The sequence below is a fragment of the Phalacrocorax aristotelis genome, chromosome 24, assembly GCF_949628215.1.
Source record: "Phalacrocorax aristotelis chromosome 24, bGulAri2.1, whole genome shotgun sequence".
Taxonomy (NCBI): domain Eukaryota; kingdom Metazoa; phylum Chordata; class Aves; order Suliformes; family Phalacrocoracidae; genus Phalacrocorax; species Phalacrocorax aristotelis.
Genome location: NC_134299.1, coordinates 3,748,035 through 3,770,443, shown reverse-complemented (window position 1 = coordinate 3,770,443; position 22,409 = coordinate 3,748,035). Strand labels below are relative to the sequence as shown.

General features: G+C 57.8%; 2 protein-coding genes across 2 annotated transcripts in view; both read left to right on the top strand.

The window, feature by feature from the left end:
• Positions 1-2,009: 2,009 nt before the first annotated feature.
• EGR3 (early growth response 3) lies at positions 2,010-7,151 on the top strand. Its single transcript, XM_075074586.1, has 2 exons — positions 2,010-2,277; positions 3,347-7,151. The coding sequence occupies exons 1-2, from the start codon at positions 2,124-2,126 to the stop codon at positions 4,393-4,395; spliced, it is 1,203 nt and encodes a 400-aa protein (XP_074930687.1). The 5' UTR covers positions 2,010-2,123; the 3' UTR covers positions 4,396-7,151.
• A 3,394-nt stretch (positions 7,152-10,545) lies between these two features.
• BIN3 (bridging integrator 3) overlaps positions 10,546-22,409 on the top strand; it is a 41,304-nt gene continuing 29,440 nt past the window's right edge. The window contains exons 1-2 of the mRNA XM_075117525.1: positions 10,546-10,622; positions 21,002-21,050. Of these exons, the coding sequence (XP_074973626.1) occupies positions 10,615-10,622; positions 21,002-21,050 (57 nt within the window). The 5' untranslated portion in view covers positions 10,546-10,614. The remainder of the gene's footprint in view (positions 10,623-21,001; positions 21,051-22,409) is intronic.

Here is a 22,409-nt window from a genome sequence, read left to right as displayed (position 1 = left end):
GGGTCTGCGAAGGGTGGGGGTCTGCGAAGGGTGGGGGTCTGCGAAGGGTGGGGGGTCTAATGAAAGCGGGGTCCTGCGATGGATAGGCGCCGCTGCAGTGGATGAGGGGCTGCAGTAGATGGGGGGACCCTGAAGTAGGTGGGGGGGTCCTGAAGTGGATAAAAGCACATAGGCCACCCCCCACTCCCCACCCCCGCACTCACAAACAGGCCACCACGGGGGTACGCTGCTCCCCACTCCCTGTACATGCTTCCCTCCCCCCATCACCCCACACCGCAGCATCCCCCACGCCCCACCCCCGCACCCCAAACGCAGAGGCTGCTTGGCATCGCAGGGCCAAAGTCCCCGGGCCCGGCGGCACCGGGCCCCCCCTGCCGGCCCCGCCCGCCCCCCCGCAGCCGGTGCCCGGTCCCCTCCAGCTGCAGCACTCCCGTAGCACGGATTTCACTCCCATTGCAAAGCCGGCCCTGCAGGAATTGGGTAAGTGGAGCTATTGCAACACAGCATTTTTCCATACATTTGCTATATAACTCGGAGGGTTTTAAAGATAGCATCAGTTGGCACACTTAGCACGAAACCACCTAATTACTGACGCCTTGGAAGTGCCAAACTTTTAAAGGGGGGGGAGGTGAGGTTAAAATCACAGGCGACCAACAAGTGTTACCTGTTTTAAAGTATTCAAAGCACTGTTCTCCATCGGAGCCGGGGCGTGGGGAGGGGGCAGCAAAGCCGTCTTCCCTGTCACCACTAGCTGGGGAGGGGGGAATTTTAGGCTTGTGCAGCACCCGCTGACCCTCTCCTTCCCACCAAACTCCAGGCTCTCCCTGGTGCTGTGACACCACCCCCACCCCTTCCGCACATCTCCCATCCCGCTTCTCCTGGGCTGCGGGATGGGGTTTGTGGCCGATCCCCCTCTTCCCCCCGCTCCTGCTCTCCAGAGAGCGGAGGGATAAAACCTCCAGGTAAGAGGGTGTCTCTGAGCATCCCCGGGGCGGGGAACGCAGGGACAGGCAGGGCACGGGGGGCCGCCCCGCTCCTTCCCGGGGTGGTGGCTGGGGGGGGTCGGAGGGGAACGATCCGTGCGGGGGGGCTGGAGCCGCTGCCACCCGCCCTCCCCGGTGGGACGGCATCGCTCGGCGGATGGGGTGTGAGTAGGGAGGGTGAGACCCCCACCCTGTGTCCGGTGCGGGGTGCACGGTGCCCTGTGGCCCGTGGTGGGTGCAGGGTCCCCGGTGTCCGATGACCCATGCCCGGTGCAGGGTGCCATTGTAGGGTGCCGGTACCCGGTGACCTATGACCGGTATCCGGTCCAGGGTACCCGGTGACCCTTGCCCGGTGCCTGGTGACCCGTGCCCAGTGCAGGATGCCGGTGCAGGGTGCCCAGTACCCGGTGCGGGATGCCCGGTACCCCATGGCCGGTGCCGGTGCGGGGTGCCCGGTACCCCATGGCCGGTGCCTGGTGCGGGATGCCCAGTGCCCGATGCAGGGTTCCCGGTACCCCATACCCGGTCCTGCGTTCCCCGGCCCCGCTCACGCCGGCCCCGCTTCCTGCTTTCTAATGTTCCATTGTGCGGAGCTTCCATTGTGACGTCTCGGCCTCGGCTCGGCTTTGTCTGTCCATATATGGGCAGCTACGTCACGGAGCGCTCCCGCCGCCCGGATAAATGGGCTGCGGAGTCCCCGGCGGAGCAGTCGGGCGGCAGCGAGGGAACCTGCGAGCGGAGCCGAGCGCGGGAGGGAGCGGGGACGGGGACGGGGACGGGGAGCGGGAGCGAGCGACAGAGAGAGGAGGGGTTAAATCCTCCCACCCGCTTCTACAACCACATCTGCCAGCCAGATCGCCCCCCTCCCCCTCGAGGAAACACCACCAGGGACCCACGGAGGACCGCACCCCCCCCACCCCCCACCCGCACCCCCTCCTCCGCGGCCACCCCCGGCTCCCCCCCACCCTCCACCCCCACACACACACACCTCCTTCTCCTCCTTCCCCCCCCCCCCCCCCAGCGCCCCCGCCCCAACTTTTTTTCTTGCATGATTTCCCTCGCACGGATTTGCCACTCGGATGTTGTTTCCTCGGGAGCTGAGCTCGGAGCCACGTTGAACCAGCCTTTTCCTCCAGTGCTATGACAGGCAAACTACTGGAGAAGCTGCCGGGGACCATGAACACTTTGATGAACCAATTGCCTGACAATCTGTACCCAGAGGAGATCCCCAACTCTTTGAATATCTTCTCCAGCAGCAGCGACTCGGTGGCTCACTACAACCAGATGGCTGCAGGTAAGGGGGGGGGAAAGGAAAATGGGGAGAAGAGAGGCGGGGGGGGGAGCCGGTGGGGCGAGGAGGAGGACGCTGTGGGTAGGGTGTCATGGAGCCACGGAGGGAAGGGAAGCGCTGGGGCTGGGGAGCGTCCCCCCCCCCGCACCCACCCACCCCTTTTCTCGCCGTGTCTCCGCACGATCGCTGCGGGGCTCCGCCGAGCGCTGCTGCCGAGCAGCCGCCGCCGCAGGTACGGGGAGGGCGGCCGGGCTCCGTGGGGAGGAGGACACGGGGCGTGGGAGGCGGTGGTGGTGGGGGAACGGCCGGGTCTCCGTGGCGCGGAGGGGCCACCCACCCGCGCCGGCATCCGTGCGGCTGCGGAGGCGCCGCGGACACGCGTGGCCGTGGCGGCCGCCCCCCCCCCCTTCCACACACACACACACACACACCCGTCCCCAAACCCCGCAGCGGCAGCGTGGGCTCCCCCCCGGGACGCGGCGCCGACTTTCCCGGAGCTCGGTTTTTTTTTGGGGGCACACACACACACACACAAGCGGGGATATGGGGGGGGGGTACAGGTGAGCGCCGAGGGTTTTGGGGGGGGCCGCCTCGCGTGTCCCCGCTCCCACCCGGAGCCTCGCCGGGCTAAACGCACACCCCCCCTCCCCCGTGTTTTTCCACGCCGGGGCTCGGCGCAGGAAAGGCGGCGAGTCGGTAACGGCGTCGGCGGCCGCAACCGGCTCCGCGGAGTGCCCAGCGCTGCCGGGGGCTGGACGGGGAGGAAGCCTACCTGTAACCGCAGGTACCTCCATCCCCCGGCCCCACCCGCGGGGTGGCGGGGTGTGTGTGTGTGTCCCCCGCCCCGTGTCCCCCACACCCCACCCGGGTCCGCTCCGGGACCCTCGGCAGCCAACGCCGCAGTATGCGGAAAGCGGAGCAGGGAGGGGGGGGAAAGCAGAGAGGGGTAGGAGGGAGAAGGGTGGGGGGGGCCCCGGTGTATCCCCACTCCCCGGTGCATCCCCGGGGTGTCCCCCCGCCGGTCCCACGGCCCTCCCGGCTCACCCTGCCCTGTTTCTCTTGCACTTTGCAGATAATGTTATGGACATTGGCTTAGCGAACGAAAAGGCTGGTCAGGAACTGTCCTCTTATTCGGGGACTTTTCAGCCCGCCCCGGGGAACAAGACTGTCACCTACCTGGGGAAATTCGCTTTCGACTCGCCCTCCAACTGGTGCCAGGACAACATCATCAGCCTGATGAGTGCAGGCATCCTGGGGGTGCCGCCATCCTCGGGCGCGCTCACCAGCACACAGAGCTCGGCGGGCAGCATGGGGCCGCCGCAGGGCGAGGTGGACCAGATGTACCCCGCGCTGCCGCCCTACTCCTCCTGCAGTGACCTCTACCCGGAGCCCGTCTCCTTCCACGACCCCCAAAGCAACCCCGGCCTCACCTACTCCCCCCAGGATTACCAGGCGGCCAAGCCCGCCTTGGACAGCAACCTCTTCCCCATGATCCCAGACTATAACCTCTACCACCACCCCAATGACATGGGCACCATCACGGAGCACAAACCCTTCCAGAGCTTGGACCCCATCCGCGTCAACCCGCCCCCCATCACCCCACTGGAGACCATCAAGGCCTTCAAGGACAAGCAGATCCACCCGGGTTTTGGGGGGCTGCCACAGCCGCCCCTCACCCTCAAGCCCATCCGACCCCGCAAGTATCCCAACCGACCGAGCAAGACGCCGCTCCACGAGCGGCCCCACGCCTGCCCCGCCGAGGGTTGCGACCGCCGTTTCTCCCGCTCCGACGAGCTCACCCGTCACCTCCGCATCCACACGGGCCACAAGCCCTTCCAGTGCCGCATCTGCATGCGGAGCTTCAGCCGCAGCGACCACCTCACCACCCACATCCGCACCCACACCGGCGAGAAACCCTTCGCCTGCGAGTTCTGCGGCCGCAAGTTCGCCCGCTCCGACGAGCGCAAGCGGCACGCCAAGATCCACCTCAAGCAGAAGGAGAAGAAGGCCGAGAAGGGCTCGGCCGGGCAGCCCCCCACTGCGCACCCCGCTGCCGCCGCTGCTGCCGCCGCCACCTCGCCCCCCGTCGCCCTCGCCCCCGCCGTCACCACGTGCGCTTGAGGGACCTCAGGGGGCGGTGCAGTGGCACCCCCTCTCCTCCCCAGCCCTCCGCACCGTGCCGGGGGGACCCTGGGGTGGCCTCGCTCCCCCCTGGGTTTAGGATGCCGGGGGCTGCGCTGCACGGGGTCTGCTCTGCCTGCACCCGGATTGACCGGGTCCAGGATGCCCGCACCCGGATCCTGCCTGCACTTGGATCGACAGGACCCGCACTGTCCAGATCCCGGTTTCCCGCACCCGGATTGCTCCAACCTGCACTGTCCGGATCCCGGTTTCCTGCACCCGGATTGCACCGACTCGTGCTGTCCGGATCCCGGCTGCCTGTACCCGCGCTGCCCGGGTCTGGGCTACCCGCACCCTCCTTGCCTGGACCCGGCTCACCCGGATCCCTGCTGCCCGCACCCCGGTGCCTGGATCCCTGCTGCCCACACCCGGATTACTCGCACTGCCTGGCTCCCCGTTGCCCGTACCCGGATTACCCAGACCCGGATTGCCCAGATCCGGCTCTCCCAGCTCCAGCCTGCCTGGATCCCGGTTGCCCGTACCCGGCATCTCTCGGCTACAGCCTACCCACACCCGGCTTGGCCCAGATCCGGGCTGCCCGGGTCACAGATCCCCCGGGGATCCCACCTGACTTGGATCCCAGGTATCCGGATCCGACCCACCCATTTCCCTAGGGGTTGGGCTGGTCAGGATCGGGCCCTCCTGGATCCGACCCACCCGGCTCCCCCAGGGCCTGGGCTCGCCTGGATCCGGCCCGTCCGGGTTGGGATGGATGGATGGAGCTGGTCCGGCTCCCTCCTGCCTGGCTGGGCCTGGATCCGGCGCCCTGTGCCTCCCCTCCCCTGTAATTCCCCCCACCCCCCCCAAGCACCGGTTCCCCACGGCGGAGGTAAGCGGGCTCGGGCCCCCCCTAGCAGGGCTGGCGGGGTTGGGGGGGCAGCTCTGCGGGTCCCCCGCAACTTTCGGGGGGCGGCGGGGAGCGACATCCCGGCAGCAGCTTTTGGGTTTGTTTTTTCTTTTTTTTTTTTTTTTTTCCTTTTTTTTTTTTCTTCAGAAGAAAGGAAATTCTTTACAGAAATGCAGAAAAAAAACCCCAGTATTTTGCTGAATACTTTTTATAATGTGAGATATTTTTATTTTATTTTATTTGGTCACTTTAAAACAACCAACCAACTACGGAGGAGAAAAATCAATTAGTCCTCTATTTTATTTTTTTTTTTTTCTTTCTCCTTCTGGTATGTGCATGTCATTGCATGACTGCTCTGATTTTTTTCTTCTTTTGTTTTAATAAAACTGTGCTCAGACATTTAAGCTAAACTAAGCAAAAATAATAATGACTTAAAAAAAAAATCTTTGTTGCCAAAAGGTCGTGCTATCCAGGTTTGATGTCTGCATGTGAAAAAAAAAAAAAAAAACAAAAAACATTAAAAACGTACAAAAAATAAAGAGAAGAGAAAGAATGCAGTCTAATTTATGTGAACCGAAAGGAACAAAAAAAAAAAAAACAAACCACAATCAGGTTTAACCACACAAACCTAAGGGAATGATATTTTTTGAAAGACTTTTGTATAAAGTTGAGTACTTAGAGAAAAAAAAAATCATACCAGATGTAATATATTTTGTGGATGTTTTTATTTCTTGGATTTATAGTACCTTATACTAAGGTTAAAAAAAAAAATTATGCTTGATATTGTGAAAAGGTGATAATTTTCACACACATTTCATTTGCTCATTTGTCATGTTGTAATGCAAATATGATAGTTAATGCATACAGCATTTTTAAGGGAAAAAATCAGATTTATTGAACTGATGTATTGTTGTACCATTTGCACTGTGAGCAAATGCTAATGCAGTAAATATATTGTGTTTGCTGACAATCAAAAGCTGTAGTAAATATCTTTATTTTACCTTGCTTAAAAAAAAAAAAAAGATCTATATTGGTTTGGAAAAAAAAAAGTCTCTAATATGTAAAAGGGATGTTAAAATGGCTTGAAATGTGTAGGACGGTGGGCACTGTGCCTCTTTACGGGCGACTTTGAAACCTGTTTGTACAATTTTTTTCTAGTGTTGTATATTCTTAAATTATTTTTTTTTTTTTGGTATGATTTTTTTTTTTCAAAATAACCCAACCTTTTCTCAGCCCCCCCTCTCCTTCAGTTCTGTTCGCAGGACGGCGTGGCGAGACCAGCTGGCCAGGACGCTGGGTGACCCTGAAGGCGACCGGCTCCGTCCTCACGTCCCCCCCTTTTTCCCAGCTGCGCGGGGACGGGGCGCGCCCCGCAGCCCTCTCCCTCCCCAAAACCCACCGCGTCCTTGGTTTGCCCTTGACCTCGCCTCTTATTTTTCCCCCCACTCGTGCCGTCGCCGCCGCCTTGACCCCGTCACCGTTTTGCCGGCGGCTTTCGCCGGGTTGCGTCTTGTCGGATAACGGCGGGCGAAAGAGGATCGCGTCGCTTCAGCCGGTAATGCCCCCGCGCCTTTCGCCGGCCAAATCGCCCCAGGTACAGAGCGGAGAGGGGATTTTTGCCGGGCTGGGTCGCTCGGGTTAAAAATAACCCACCAGGTTTCCAAGCCAGCGCTTGTACGGGCACGAGGGACGGATGGGAGAAGGAACAGGACAAGGCGCTTGGATATTTGAAGCGGGCACACGGGTGGTGGCCCGTGATGGCTAACTCCTTCCCCAGGGACGGGGCTGGAGCCCTGGCTCTCCTAGAGCTGGGATGGTGCTGGAGAGGAAGGCTGGAGGATGCTGAGGGTCTGGGGGTCCCTTGGTCTGTGTGGGTCCAGCTCTGCTGGGCTGGAGCATGACCGGCGCGGTCGAGCGTCCCGCAAGCTTCTCCTTTCCCCAGGGCTCGCCGGTGGTGCTGGTGGCCGGTGTCGGCACCGCGGTCTTTCCCGGTGCTCCCGGGGTGTGGAGACACCGACACCGGCTGTTGAATTTCCTGCTTTTTGGTTTGTATCTGCAGCTGGGCCCTGGAGAAGCTGCTGGTCCTGCCAGGCCAGGGCAGCTCTGCCCGTCCCTGGGGTTTCACTGAGCTCCCTGCCTTGGAGAGGCTTGAATTTCTGGGAGAACCCAGGGACAGGAGGTGCCCGGGGTGGCTGCCCTGTGACTCGGGGCACGCCTGGCCCAGCCAGGGACAGCATCTCCTGGTGTCGCGGGAATGGGCTCTGGAGCCCATGGGAGCTGTGCCAGGTGGACTCCTGCGTCCCCGAGTGGATTACGGAGCGTGTTGAGCCTTCGGTGACCGTTAGGATGAGGCTGGAGCGGCTGCCGGATTCGGCGTGGGGCAGGAGGGGCAGCAGGTCCTGCTGTCCGCGATGCAGGGTTGGGGTGAGCCAGGGCCACCCTTCCCTCGGGGCTCTGAGCATCTTGGAGGTCCCGCAGCGACCAGGGGCTGCGTGTTGGGTTTGGAGCTGCCGGTCCCTCGGTGTCCCCTTGCGCGGCTCGGACAAGCCGAGGTGGATGGGCAGGAGCCGGATCCACCACGGAACACAGCTGATGGGGTAGGGGGAGCCGCCGTGGCCTCTGGCATCGTCTGAGGGTGCTGTGGTGGTTACGCCCATCTCCGCTGGTGGCTTGTGCTTGAAGCTGTTGGAGACGCTGGGCACGGGCCGGCGGTGGCATGGCAAAGGCTGCCAGGACGTGCCACACCGGCATCACCGCGCCACGGCGAGGAGCCACCCAGGGTTGCTCCACTGCTTTGGGCTCCTTTGCTGCAGGCGAGGAGGAGGAGGGAAGGAGCCCACCAGGCATCAACAGGGCATTGTGGCCCCAGTACTGGACTGGGGACCAACGCTGCCACCTGGGTGCAGGTGTCCCGCCTGGCAGGACATCCCCTGCGCAGAGCAGGAAGGTGAGGAGCACCCTTGGGTGGCAAAAACGCGTGGAGTGCGTGCAGCACCTTGCACGAAAATGTTGGTTGCTACGGAAACACGGCACTTTCCATCCCCGTTCTGGGCTATCTGTGTTCTGGGGAGGAGGGAAGGGCTTGCCAGTCACGTACCAGCTCAACACAACTTGCTGCCTTTCCCTTCTCAACGGTGGCTCTCGGTCCCGAGGAGGCCACCAACACCTCGCTCCTCTCTGCTAGAGGGTCTTCCGGGCTTTGCAAACTGTTGTTGAAACCCAAGAGCTCTCCACGGGATGGGATACGCTTCTGAGGAGGAGCACCAAGAGCTGAGACCCTGTCCCTGGGGTCCGGAGCGACGAGAACCCGCACCCAGAAGCTCTTGGTTTGCAGCTGGTACATCTTGGTGCCACAGATGTTGGCGGGATCCCTCCCTGATCTTCTCGTTCTCTGGCCACCAGCTCAGCCTCTCCTGCTGCCCCGGCAGGAGACATCTTCTGCTGAAGGTCTGCATATTTTCTGGATCGCCCAACCCTCATCTCCTGCCCCGTGCCGGCGCCATGCGGATCAGTGCCCCCCTTCCTCCCCAACCCTGGCCAGGGTGCCGCGGGTCTGACCTCCGCTCCCAGCAGAGCGTTTTGGAGGAAAGGCCCAGAATGTGCCCGGCCCAGGGTGACACGTGGGGCTGATCCTCCATGGAAGATGCTCCCTGAGCCACCCCGGCCATCAGGACGCCCAGATGCCAGGACCCGCTTGTCCCAGCTCTGCCTCCGGCCCTTCCTTGCCCCATTCCCTGTGCCCGGAGCTGCTGGCATGGGGCATCACGGTGGGGACAGCAGCCAGCATCCCAGCAAGGAGTGGGAACCACCGGCAAACCCTTCCTGGCACCAGCCTTGCTCCATCCTTCCTCTTCCTCCCCACCCTGCCCACACCTTGGCTGCCTCCCCTCAGGGTTTGCTCTGACACCCCATCAGCACCCCAAAAGTGACTCCTTTCCACCATGCCACCACCCCTTCTGCCAACCCTGGCTCCTTCTCCCCATCCTGGCACAAAACTGGTGCTGGGGGGGGTGTCTGTGCCACCCCAGGCACCATCCCCAGTGGTTGCCCGCCCAGGTCTGCCCCCGCCTCGCTCCTTTTTGGCTAATCCCCTGTCCTCACTGGTGTCGGTAACACCTTCCCAGTTTAGCATCATCCTCCCTGGCTGTAATTACCGCGCTGTTTACCTCCACCTGCTAATTGATAAAGCCACCCCTGGCGCCCGTCCCGGGGCCTCCTCCCCTCGGCCCCGTGTGGTGGCACGTGCCATCACCAGCCTGGTGTCACCAGGAGCGAGCCCACTCCCCTGCTGGGATGTCACCCCGGGCTGGCAACTGGGGTCCGAGGGCACCCAGAGCTTGGGGGGGGTGTTTTGCTTCATCCATGTGCCCCTGGGGTCATGGCTGGTGGCGGCTGCCAGGGACGGCGCTGAGGTCAGGGGGGTCTTTTTGTCACAAAAATGGCATCACTGCCCTACCTGTGTCCCACCCTCCCCTGCCCAGCCTCCTGTAGCCAGATGTGGTGGGTTTCTCCCCAAAACTGGGGGCTCCCGCCCTTCCGAACGCGCTGCACATCCCTGCTGCCCTTCCCTTGGATCCCCTTGGCTGGGGCTGCGCTGCTGACCCCTATGCCCTCACCCACCCTAGGGTGCTCCTGGGCATGCCCTCCCCATGCCCTCGCCCACCCTAGGGTGCTCCTGGGGACCCCTTCCCCACCTCCAGGGTGCTCCTGGGCATCCCCTCCCCATGCCCTCGCACAAACTAGGGTGCTCTCAAGCACCCCACACCCTTGCCCACCCTAGGGTGCTCCTGGGCATGCCCTCCCCACGCCCTCGCACAAACTAGGGTGCTCTCAAGCACCCCACACCCTTGCCCACCCCAGGGTGCTCCTGGACATGCCCTCCCCACACCCTCAACCACCCTAGGGTGCCCCTGGGGAACCCTTTCCTAACTCCGGGATGTTCCTGAGCACCCCCTCCCCTTGCACTCACCCACCCTGGGGTGCTCCCAAGCACCCCAGACCCTCGCCCACCGTAGGGTGGGTCCCGGGCACCCCATGCTCATGCTCTCGCCCACCCTAGGTGCTCCTGGGCACCCTTTCCCCACCTCCGGGCTGCTCCTGGGCACCTCTTCCCCACACCCTCGCCCACCCTGGGGTGCTCCCAGGTTCCCTGCTCTGCCCCGTGACGTCACGCCCCTCCTCGACGTCACCCGCGGCGCGGCGCGCGGCGGGTTAAGGCCCCCCCCCTTCCTCCCGCCCTGTGGCGGCGCTGGCGGAAGGGGCGGGGCGAAGGCGGCGGCGCTTCCGGGAGCGGCGCGGGGCGGCGGGGGACCATGAGCTGGTGAGTGCGGGACCCCCGGGCCGGGCCCGCTCCGGGCCCCGCTGGGCTCCGGCGTCCGGCTCCGCTCCGCCGCCGCGGCACCCCTGGGCCGGCCGGGGCATCGCCATCACCCCCACGGCGCGGCCCGGCCCGGCCCGGCCGCTGCGGCCCTCGGCCCGCCAGGCCTCGGCTTGTCAGCAGGGCTGGCAGCACGGGGGGGGCTCGGGAAGGGCCTCGGAGCCGGGCTTGACCGCTGTGCCTGGCCCCGGTGCTGGCCCCGGAGCAGGCCCCGGTGGGGGCCCCGGTGCTGGCCGGGCTTGGCCTCAGAGTGGGCCCCAGTGCTGGCCGGGCTTGGCCTCGGAGCGAGTCCCGGTGCTGGCCCCGGTGCTGGCCGGGCTTGGCCTCGGAGCGAGTCCCGGTGCTGGCTGACCTTGGCCTCGGAGTGAGCTCTAGTGCTGGCGTCATGGGAGGCTCTGGTTCTGGTGCTGGTGCTGGCCGGCCTTGGCCCCGGTTTAGCTGCCCCGAAGCTGTGCCTGTAGACTCACCTATGGATATGGGTGTCTAATGGGTGGGCACCTGGAGGTCCCCTTGCCCATGCCCCTGGCAGCAGCTGCCAGTCCCTCCCCAGGCCATGGTGGGCCCTGCCTTCACCCTGGGTAAAGGGGAGCATAGGCCAAGCCCGTTGGCCCCCCCTGGAGCCCCTTAAACCCCCCTCCCGCTCTCCCACCCCACCGCAGCTGGGCTTGCCACTGCGGGGCAAAAGGGTGGGTGCAGGGGGGTCCCTAAAGGTCCCCTCTGACCTTGGTGGGTTTGTGAGTCTGAAACGCTGTAAAACTGCCTTTGACTCCATTGAAGTAAAGCTTTTTTGTTTAAACAAAATTCCCCAAGAGTTCCCACGTGTGTTTGAGTCAGACTTGTGAAAAGCTCAGTTTGGATACCACGTTGCCTTTGGCTGCTTCTGTGCGTCTCCCCACCGCTTGTGTAAACTAATTATATTAGAAATTAATCTTGACTGCTGTGCGCAATTTCTCAGCCCGGATAGTCATGTAGAGCCGGTGCCGTTATGAGCAGTGAAGGATGCGATGGTTTAAGGAGAAAAAGGCCTTCCCCTTGCCTGGCGGTCTCAGGGTGAGTTTGTCAGGACAGGCACATGGTGAAAATTGAAGATCTTTTTTTTTGGGTTGGGAGCGGGGGAAGTTGCGGTCTGGAAATGTACTTCAAAAATATAATAATGCGCACGCAGGTACCTATTAAAATGGGATGTTTTGGTTAAAAATACACACATATCCACTGGGTTCATTTTTTGTTCTGCTTTACTGATCTCAGAGCAGCCATGATTATAGAAAGTGTTGGTTAACGAGGGTCTCGGAGCCGCCTTTTGCCCGGGCTGCCCTCACGAGCTCTGTGGGCAGCATGGCCCGGAGGCTGCTTTCGGAAAGCTTCAGCTGGTGGAAGAGACTTGCTCCGCTCTCCTGGTCCGGGAGGAGCCGCAGAGCTGAAAACGTAAGAAAAAAATATTCCCTTCACACGATGGATATGGAATAATACAGGTGCAGAGCGGTAACGCTTCCCCTCTGTGCTTTCCAGTGTCTGGTCAGCCGTGCTGCCCCTGGGGCCTTCGCCTGGGCACCGTAGCTTATGGTGTCTGGTGGCTTCCCTACATACACGTGGCTTTTGCTGAGAGATCGGGTGTTTTTGCCTTTTGCTGGGGAGGAATAAAAGGTCATTGCTGGAAGGAGGCGGGGGGGACTCGGCTGAAATCTGAGTCTCCTCTTTCTTCTCCAGCAGCGTCAGTCCTTTGGCGTGTCGCGGCTCCGCTTACGCGCGAACGCGAGGGGCTCGGACCCCGCGGGGCTTCGGCAGCGTGTCAGGGACACAATCGCTCTCAGTTCGGCCTTGCCGGCCGGGCGGCCCTGCCAACCCTCCTGGCTGATAATTCACACAGCCGCCCGCCCCGGATGAATTGCTCTATTCACGGGGGGGGCCGGAGTTCAGCGCCCGGCTGGCAGGGACGGGGCTCGGTGTGACGTCCGCCTCGCTGCCGCAGCGAGGGGTTACGCTCCCGTCGGCAGCGGGCAGCGGTGACAAATGCCGGCGTGCGTGCCGGGAGCAGGCAGCCGATTGTGCCGGGGTCGTGCCCTGCTCCTCAAACGTCAGAGTAAAACACGTCCGGCCCTGATGCTGCTGCTCTGCCGTCCCTGCGGAGGGAGCGAGCTTTGTTCCAGCCCGGCGGGGCGGGAGGTTGCTTTGTGCTGCGGAGCGTGTTTGCTTAGTTTGCACGTGTGTCTCTCTCTGGCAACAGGCACCATTAGACCCAGGGCAGTGTTGATTAAAACCCCTTTTTGCAGGGGTCGGCTGTTGCGGCCAATTGAGGGGATGGAGCTTCATCCTCGGCTCTCTCCTGCAGATCATGCTGGGGAAACAGCATTAACCCTGCTTCCAGTTTTGCTTCTGTACACTCGTTACCTTAATTAATTTTTTGCGAAGGGCTGTGAGAGATCCCTAGAGATTAAAGGGCAAAGAGGCTGTTTGCACGCGGGATGGTAGGTGCCTTCTAAGTTGTGTGTGGTTAATCCTCTGCTTTCCCTGGCTCTTTGCGAGCGCTTGGTGGGTCGGGGCTCTCTGTGTCACGTTGGGACTGGGAACACAGCAATGCCCGCTGAACCAACACGGGAAAGCTTTGCTCCAGAGAGGAAAGAGTAACCTGGTGGTGACAGAGGCTGGATTAAACCCCCAAATTCCCAACTCCTGCGCCTAGGCAACTAGGCAGTGCTGTCTTTCTAGGCTAAGCTTTATTTAGAGCAGGAGTAGGCTTGTTTTGGGAAACAGCCTTGCATGGACTGATGAGATGTTTTCCAAATCTCAGCAGAGCTTGGTGGCTTCCTTTAGGCTTTACGCCTTGGATTGGGGTCTGTTGAACGTGTCCACTTCCCCCTCTTCCTCACCACTCACCTGTGGCCGTGTGTTTTGGAGGAGAGAGGGGAAAACATGCCGGTGATTACCTTCACCATCACTTGTTTTAATAAAATAAACAGGCTTTTACGGTATCATCATCCTCAATTGCCACAAGCATCTAATTTGTGACCTTCTAAAGGGTTTTTAAGGGTCGTGAAACTGCATAAAACCAAATGCTGTTGCAGCTCCTAACCAGACTCCCAAATACCTCCTTTTTTGGTTTCCCAGCTCCTGCAGGTCATTTTACAAACGGGAAGGGGGGTTTTTAGTAGTGTGACAGCCCGATAACCGAGTGCTGCCTCTCGGCACCGCTGCAACAGCTGGTATTTACTGGGAGAAAAAATATGCTAAGCAAATGTTGATAGTGAGGCACTGCGAAGCACGTGTTTTCATGTTGCACTGCAGCGTATTATGGGTGTGCATGGGGGGTTGCTGTTGCCGGACTGCTAAACCATATGCCTCTTGGCAGGGAGCTCTCGCTAAGTGGACCGAGGAGCTGGCACCGATTTAAAGTCGAGAGTGGAACTGTATGGTTATGCGACACTTAACTCCCTAGATCTTTATCAGATGCAATCTTAAGTTAATATGAACGTGTTTTCTGAAGTATTTGGGGGTGGAGGTGAAGAGGAGCTGCCCGTCTTGGAAAGGACAGTTGGCTGGATGGATTTATGCCTGCTAGCAAGGGAAGAGGAGAGCGTGGGGAGGTGGCAGGCGTAGCTGGGTTGTAGCGTAAGAGTAGGTTTGTTGGTTATTCATTTTGTTTTCCGTGTTTTTGAGCTGTGCTGTGGCCACGTTGGGCAGGTGCGATGCAAACACAGACCAAGGCGCCGTTTTCTTTCCGGTGAATCAATATTGATATTTTTCGGAGCCCAAACTGCAGTCCCCTCGTGGTCAGTGGCCACGCTCCCCCTTCTCTCTGGGTTTCATCGAAACCGGGATTTGGAGATGAGCACGGGATAAAATTAGATTGGGTGAAGCAACTGGATACCAAAGCGGTGAGCGAGGTGCGCGCAGCTCCCAAACACCTCCCTGCGTGGCTCTGCCGCGTGTAGCACCCATGCAAGGCGATTTGCACATCCCAGAGGTATTATCGCAGCGAAACCGAAATGCTGGTGTGCCCTCTGCAAGCCGGGCAGCGCCGGCACCTTGGCTCGCCGCAGCATCTCCTGGGGTGGAGCAGCCGGCGAGAGCTGCACGCCGCATCCTCCGCCGCGGTGGGAGATCGCAGAGCCCGGCGTGGTCCTCGGAGCGCGATTGGCACGTGGTTATTTCTTAATTATTATTTTTTTCCGCCTTCTTTGTACAGGTAGCTAAAAAACAGTGTTATAGTTGAGCCACAACCGTGTTTCACAACCATGCTTAAAATGGATATTTTTGTAGCATAGTCAGGGCCTAAAACAGCCTTGCAAAATTCTGCTCGCCCACGCGCCTGGCGTGAGTAATTTTCTTTTGATGGGTGAGTAAAATATCATTATTTTTTTCATGCTCATCTTGGAATGGGTGGGAGAGTAGATTCTGACATTATTTTTGATTTGCTTAACACTGACACCGCGCTTGGTTCTGTGCAAGATGCAGGGATACGAGCAGCCCCTGCTCCGACGAGCTCACCGTCTGCGGGCACACCTCTCTGCTGCCGAAGTTGAGGACGGTGCCTTGTTTTCCCAGGCTGACCTAAACCGACATAAAATAGATGTTTACATTTTCTTTTTCCCTTCTCCCCTGCTGCAGGGGCTCGCTGTGACATCCATTTGTGGCTTAGCGCCTCCAAGTTCATAGGGAAGGGGTTGAAATGCAGGTGGGAGCACACGCCCGCGGGGACGGGTGCATTTATTTCCGAGGGACCGTAGCCCCACACCACTCCTCTCCCTGCTTCTCGCCACCCCTTGACCTCCCCTCTCATCTCCACCGAAGAGAAAACCCAAACCAGAATTTGGCGCAGAGTCTCCCTCGACATAAGCTGTTTGTGATCCGTTTTGAATAATTTTTTCCTTTTTTTGCCTTCGCGCTGTGTTTGGAGCGGTTGCTATGAGTTCCTGCGAGGCGGGGGGAGCGGGGTGGGACGGTGCATGCAGTTTCCATGGACACGATGTAGTACAGCGAGGCATCCGGAGCGATGCTCGAGATTAATGTCGAACCCGCGTCTGTCTTCGTGCCTTTCTCACCTGGGCAGGGCTGGGATCCCCCACTTGGCTCCGGGGCAGCCTGCATGGCTGCGGACTTGCAGCTTTTGATGATTTTTAGGAAGCCCAAAGTCATCAGACCGGTGGTCCAGGTGCCCAGGGTTGGTTTTCTCGGCATGCACATGCGCAGCACCACATGCCCTGCCAGCCTGCGCCGCGTTGCCTCTCCTCGGGTCCTGTGCAGGCTGCCTTCAGCGCTTGTTAGGACTCAGGAACACTAATGAGACAATTAGTCCTGTTTCAGCAGCTACTGATGGTGGTCACAGCTGCCCTTGAACTTCCAGGGTTCTCTGGCTTTCCCGTATCCCATCACGGAAAGCTCCTTTCTTAACAAGGGTGTCTTGTAGTGATGCTTACCTGGGTGTAGAAGGCACAGCGTGGAGAGGGAAAGCGCCCTCCGGCCATGGAGATGCTCGCTCAAATTCACTCTGTAACACCAATGAGAAAGTGAAAGTTATTACCTCCACATTCACATCCTTCCTTGGATGCTCCCAACCTTCCTGTTGATGTTTTGATCTCTCCTGGGTAGCGGCTAGTCGCGTGAACGGGCAGGTCTCCCGGCTGCAATTACACCTCAAGCCGAGTCCTCTCCCAAAGCGGGAGCTCGGTGCAGCCCAGGTGAAGGGAAGAGCTCGCCACTGAGCAGAGCAGGGCTTGGGGAAGGGGCCCTGCCTGTCGCAGGGGGTGTTTCTGGGGTAGCTTAGGGCCAGTTTTTGGATTTACGGAGGATCAGGTATGAACGGATGGTTTTTTAGAAGCCCTTGGCATGCGACGTGCTGAAATCTTTGGGAAGACTGGCCTTGGTGGGGCAGGGTGTGGGAGCTGGGGGTCGTCCTCCTGGCTGCAGGCAGAAAGAGGTTTCTTGCTGGTGAAAGAATTGAGATTTGTGGTGGAAGTTCAAAGAACTAAAAGCTCGGGCAGAAATCCAGGCTGTGCTGGCCCGCTGGTGCTTGGGGTTTTGATGGGGAAGGGAAAATAAAATAAAGAAGCCCTGAAACTTTCCACGGGAAGCGGGCACTTTTCACAAAACATGGATTTTGTTGGTGGCCTGACGGTGGTGGTAGCAATAAAACCCGGTCGTTACCACCATTTCACACCACGTTTGGACCTGCGGGTCCCCGGCAAACGCCGCCCATGTCCACCACCGGTGGCAGAAATACTGGTTTTGGTGGTGCCTGGCTGCAAAGGCATCGCTTTTTCTAAGTGTCTGGGTAATTAACCTCCAAAAGGCTCTGTGAGTGAGCACATTGCCCTGGCCTCAGCTCTCCCTGCCCTTTCCCTCGCATGCTGCTTCTCCGTCCATCTGTCCATCCTTCCTTCTGCCCCCCAGTCTCTGGTTTGGCAGCAAGCGACTGGGCTCAGAGTCCCCAGGGACAGTGGCTTATCAGCTGTGGGTGAAAATGCTTCGTTCTTATCCCTTGCTTATCTGCGAGGGGTTGCAAAGCGATGTTCAGATGGAAGGTGCCGTAGGGGAAAGGGTCTCATCCGCCGATGATTTATCCCCTGCGCACGCTCCCAGCGCCGGCCGGGCTCCCCAGCCTCCCTGCTGCCTGCCCCAGCCCAGGGATGGTGCCAGGGTTTGATGTCCTGCTCGGTCCAACACGGCAAAAGGACCATCACCTCCCTAAATTAGCAATGATTTAATCTGATTCACGCTGGCAATTCCTGAGTGCCTTTGTTTCAGGGGACTGGAGGAGAGTGGGAGGGGGAGCTACATGTTTTAAACTCCAGCTCCCCGCAGACCTCATTGAGCTGTATTCCCCCCTGCCTGCGAGGTTTGTTTGCAACTCTCCTGTGCATCCAGAGGAGAATTAGCTGCTTTGGTGTGTGGCCCTGGGTTTGCACATGGAAAAGCCAAGTAAATATATGACATTGCTGGGGAAACTTCAGAGAAAATTAGCCACAGCTTCTCCCACCTTCCCCTCCCTGGGGTTCCTGAGCATCCCCGAGTAGAAGCTTGCAGGATTCTCTCCACCCACACTTTTTTCCCTACTTTAAGCTCTTCCCACCCCCTCCCTGCAGTGCTTCACCCTCCTCCCTCCCAGCTGAACCCCACTGCTTTCCCAAACTCCCGGCAACCTCCCCGGGGAGGGGGCACGGGTGGTGGGTCCGGGCCAGGGGCCGGGATGCTCCCCCAGCCCTGCGGCACAGGGGGGACCGGGGTGGGAACGCTCCGGCTGTGACTCAGCGCGCTCGCGCTCTTCAGGAACAGGATTTCAAGGGATTTCACACCCCAAACACAACCCCAGCTTTCTCTCGCTCAGCAGAAATGAGAGATCAAAAAAAAAAAAGCACCGATTCTGGTTTTTCTTTGGTGTGTATAGACCCGTGCTCAGCTTATAAGGTAATGGTGATAACTGTGCCGCGGCAGTCAAAGATACCGACCCATCTCTCGCCAACTTGTTTGCATTATGCCCATCATACGTCATCTAAACAGAATAAAACACCTGGTGGCTCTTAATTTTTAAGCCAATGGTTGTGTCGTCACTCTGAGGCACGCGTTGTCCCCCCCTTTTTGCAGGCTGGGATGCCGACTCATGGAAGGGCAAAAATTCTTGGGGCCAGCAGCATCTTGCCGTTGGTTTCAAAGCGTGGGGTGTTTCCGTTTCTTTTAAAAGCTTAGTTTTAAAAGATCCATACCTCTCCTCTTTTCTTCCCTACTGCTTTTGTTCCTCCTTATCATCTTTTTGCGCCCCCACCCCCCCCCATTAAAAGGCAAAGATTGAGAAACCAGGAAGAATATCTCAAATTGTAAAACTGCAACAACAACAACAAAAAAATTGGTGAATAGACATTACTTGTGCAGGGTAATTTTTTAAAGGTTTTACTGAGACAGACATAATTAGCCAACTGGCATCACGATGCTAATAGATATATTTACCGCTTCAAAGTGTATTTGCGGAATTGTGAAGGGCTCCGGTGACTTGCTTTTGTTCTGGAAGAAAGTAGTTGGGATTTTTTTTTCTCCTTCCCCTCTGCAGCGTAGTGGAGACAGGGGATGGGACGGGACCCCACGTGGGAGCCCCGGTGCTCCCCACGACCTTCCCCTCGGCTGCTGCCTGCGCTGCTGGCTCCGTGGCACCCGATCAATGCCCATTCATGGCTTTGCCCTGCCCCTTCCCTGCACCCTCTCTTATTACCAGAATTTCCTTGATTTAACCCAACTTGCCAGCGGACAACGACAGTCGGGATTGCTTCTCTAAATAACCCGTGTTGGCAGGGTTGGCCAGACCAGGGAGAGGGGAAGGTTGTGCTCAGGTAAAGCTTTAATCATGCTTTTAATTGTTCTTTCCCGCTAGGAACCGGCCTAGCTCCAGCTTAAACCCTGTGCTTGCTCCCGCGCTGCTGGAGATTGCCCAGCAGCTGCCACGGCTCATCATGCAAGCTGGTCTCTCTCGGGGTAACTCACTCCCCTGGGTAAAGACCGCATCTTTTTCTCCTCCTTCCACCGAGATAGGTTGATGCCATCACTTCCAAAAACATCGAGTGATGGCACCTGGCTGCGGATGGGACAGCCTGTGCCTGCAAGAGTAAGGGAGGTGCCTCATTTTAGTTTATATTTGACCCATGTAGGAAAACACAAAGAAAAAAATCCTTTTTTTTTTTGCTTTCTTCCTGTAAGGCACCACACATCCAGTTATTGACAGGGTAATTATACACCAGACGGGTGTTTGTTTATAAAAGAAGTGTGATTCACGGCTGCCAGGTCTGCCACAGGAGCTGGAAAGGGTTAACAACCTAAAATTATATCGGTCCAACCAGGGAACCATAAACAGGAAGTTCTCCAGAAAAAATTTAAATTTAAATTTAAACCTGGTGACTCAGGTTGGCTTGTGCTCCCTGAGCTGCTCAGGAGGTACGCACGGGTTGCGGCCCCGGTTTATTACCGGTGGCTTAATTACACCGTTGGTTTGAAAACAGCGGCAAAGATGGGCAGAAGCGAGGCCGGGAGGGATCGGGGTTGGTGGATAATCTTGGTTTTGCTTCGTCCGCGCGGACGGCGCGTCGCTTCGTCGCAAGCGCTTTCTCCCGTCGCGTGGCATTGTTCATAGCTGGGTTTTACAGCAGGTTAAGCTAATAAAAATGTTTTCTGGCATTCCAGTTGTCTGATCGAGCAGTGTTATAGCAGTGCTGGTGCAGGGGGGGTCTCGTAAATAAAGCTAATGAGAAGCAAACGGAGAACCTGCCCCGCATTTGCTGCCCGACGGTGAGAAGAGCCAGCTTGGGAGGCAGCATGACAGCGGCCAAGCCAGAGCCCTGAAATGCACGTTATTAGCTTAGACTTTGGGTAGCAGTGTGAGAACTTGGGCTGGTCCAAGAGTGGACTCGGGCACCTTCCCAAGAAGCACCTTGTGTGGATTTGGGGTGGGATGCCGATGCCGCTGAGCCTTTGGCGTGCTCTAGGTGAGGCATCTCTGGGAAAAGATGCTCGCGTTTCATTGCGGGACCAATTTTTTCTTTTTAGTTAAAGCAGTATGATGCGGAAAACGTTGGGAGATTTTGCATGAGATACTTTAACCAAGCGGCACTTCTTTAACTTAATGAAATACATTGGAAACAGCGGTTGAATTCCTGGATTTTTATTATACTGGGAGGTGAAAGAAATCCAATTATTTTCAGGACGGCTGTGTGGCTGTAACCGCCTGACCCAGCCACCCTTACATATGTTGTGTAATTTATTTTGAGTACTCTTCACCTTTGAGCTAGCTCGCGTGGGGAAAATCATTCAGGTAACCCAGATTTTACTAGCAACCATATTAAAGATTTTAAGAATGAAGGCTGTTCTGCTGGCAGGTGAGCCGCTCCTACAGCTGTTGTATCAGAGAAATCCTTTGAAGCAGCTCGCAGCTCCAGACACATGGGTTGTTACTTTTTTTAATATCCTCTTTCTAAATATTTACAGGGTTTGGGTTGGTTTTTTTTTTTTTTAATTTTTTTTCCCTCCCCTTCGGATTTGTTTTTAAACGTTGCATGTTCTTAAGCCGTTTATTTTGCCAAGGAACGCCTGGAGCATCCATTGCATTTATTTGCCTTACTAGGATGGTGGGAGGGTGGGGAAAGGGGAGTGCTGCGGCTGGAGATGGAGGTGCTGGCCTCGGGGCAGACACTGGCTCTCGGAGGGGGAGCACGCTGCACAAAAAGGGGTGCTGCTGCCCCGGGATGAGCCCTGCTCACCCCAAACCCCATCACCGAGGACGAGACCCGCGGGGCCAGGCTGTCTGAGGCCAGCATCGCTTGCTTACACGTTCCTTCTCTCTTTTCCAGGATACCATTCAAGATCGGGCAGCCCAAGAAACAGATTGTACCCAAGACAGTGAGTAAACCAGTTCCCCCTTTTTAGATCCAGCCTTTGATCATGTGGCTGATGAGTCAAGCCGGCACTTTGACTCGTCCCATTTTGCGAGCGCGTGTGTGTGCGCGCGCGTGGGAGGGAGATGTGAGCGAGCAGAACCTGTTGCCGCGTGTGACCAGCGCTCGGTTCCTCGTGCGAGGAGTGAGGGGGAGCCCCAACCAGGGAGAGTATTTTGGTTTGGGATCAGTTTCTTTTTTCTCTTTTTTTTCTTTTTTTTTATTTTTTTGGGGTGGGGGGTGAGGGGAAGAGCTCTTTTGGTCTGGCACAGTTTTCCTCGGAGATGGCTGAACGGGCTTCCTTCCTTCCTTCCTTCTTTCAGCAATGGCTTGTTTGTTCATCCTTTCTGAGCAGATGGAGGAGGAGGAGTGGTTCAGATCGCTGAATATAACTGTTTCCAAAGAAAGGCTTATAAGCTGAGATGCTTAGTGCTCGGGCGTGAATTAATTTGTGCTGCACAGCATTTGCTTTAAAAGCAAATTAAAAAAGCATTTTGTATTCTCGTGTATTTGAGACTCCTATCCCAAGTGCTGTTGCTTGCAGCTGGCTGTGGTATTTTCCCTTCTTAAGCAGATGGTCTTTGCCTTTGTCCCTTGCACAAAAAAGCTGTGGGACCTGACTGTAGCTGTCCCTGAAAACTAACCTGCATACCTGCTCTAAAATAAGTGCCCCAGCAGCGAGCGCGGTGGAGACCTTGTCTTTATAACGGCATTGGTGACCTAATCCCTTGAACAGACTAACATCTCTGATCCTTCCTCTCTAGGACACTCACTGCGGCTAATTCCTCAGGATGCGTGGGCACTCGTGTTTACGGGGCAGTTTCTCCTTGGGACATGACATTTTCCCCTGGAGGCAGAGGGCTAATTCTGCCACTCCCTTGATGGCTTGATTGACATGTTTTAATTTAAAGGATTTGCTGCTGTGGAACAGCGATTTTATGTAATGGCTCCAAACTGCCAGTACTAAGTTTAAGCCGGGCAGGTGATGAAGACAAGGACTGATAAAACCCCCAGTGTTTTTTGCATCTCTTCAGCTGCCCTTTTTCCAGGGGTTGGCCACCCGCTGTCTGCGGTCCCCCAGGAAAGGCAGTCCACCAGCCTCAGGTCTTCACACCCATTCCCATTCATTTCAGGAGACCCCACGTTGCCTTGCTCCATGAGATTTTGCCTCTCATCCTCTTTCCCAGTGTTTCCAACACCGGTGTCCTTCCAGGCTGTTGCAAGAACCAACTGCTCTGCAGCTCTGGGTGTCTTGGCCAGCTTTCTTGGATGTGTCCATCCCACCTGTTCTCACGTCCAAGTTGACTATATTTTCTCTCTTGCC

Coding starts and splice junctions, on each gene's coding strand:
- EGR3 (XM_075074586.1), top strand. CDS start 2,124: ATGACAGGCAAACTACTGGAGAAGCTGCCGGGGACCATGAACACTTTG. Junction 2,278..3,346: donor CTACAACCAGATGGCTGCAG/GTAAGGGGGGGG, acceptor TGCACTTTGCAG/ATAATGTTATGGACATTGGC.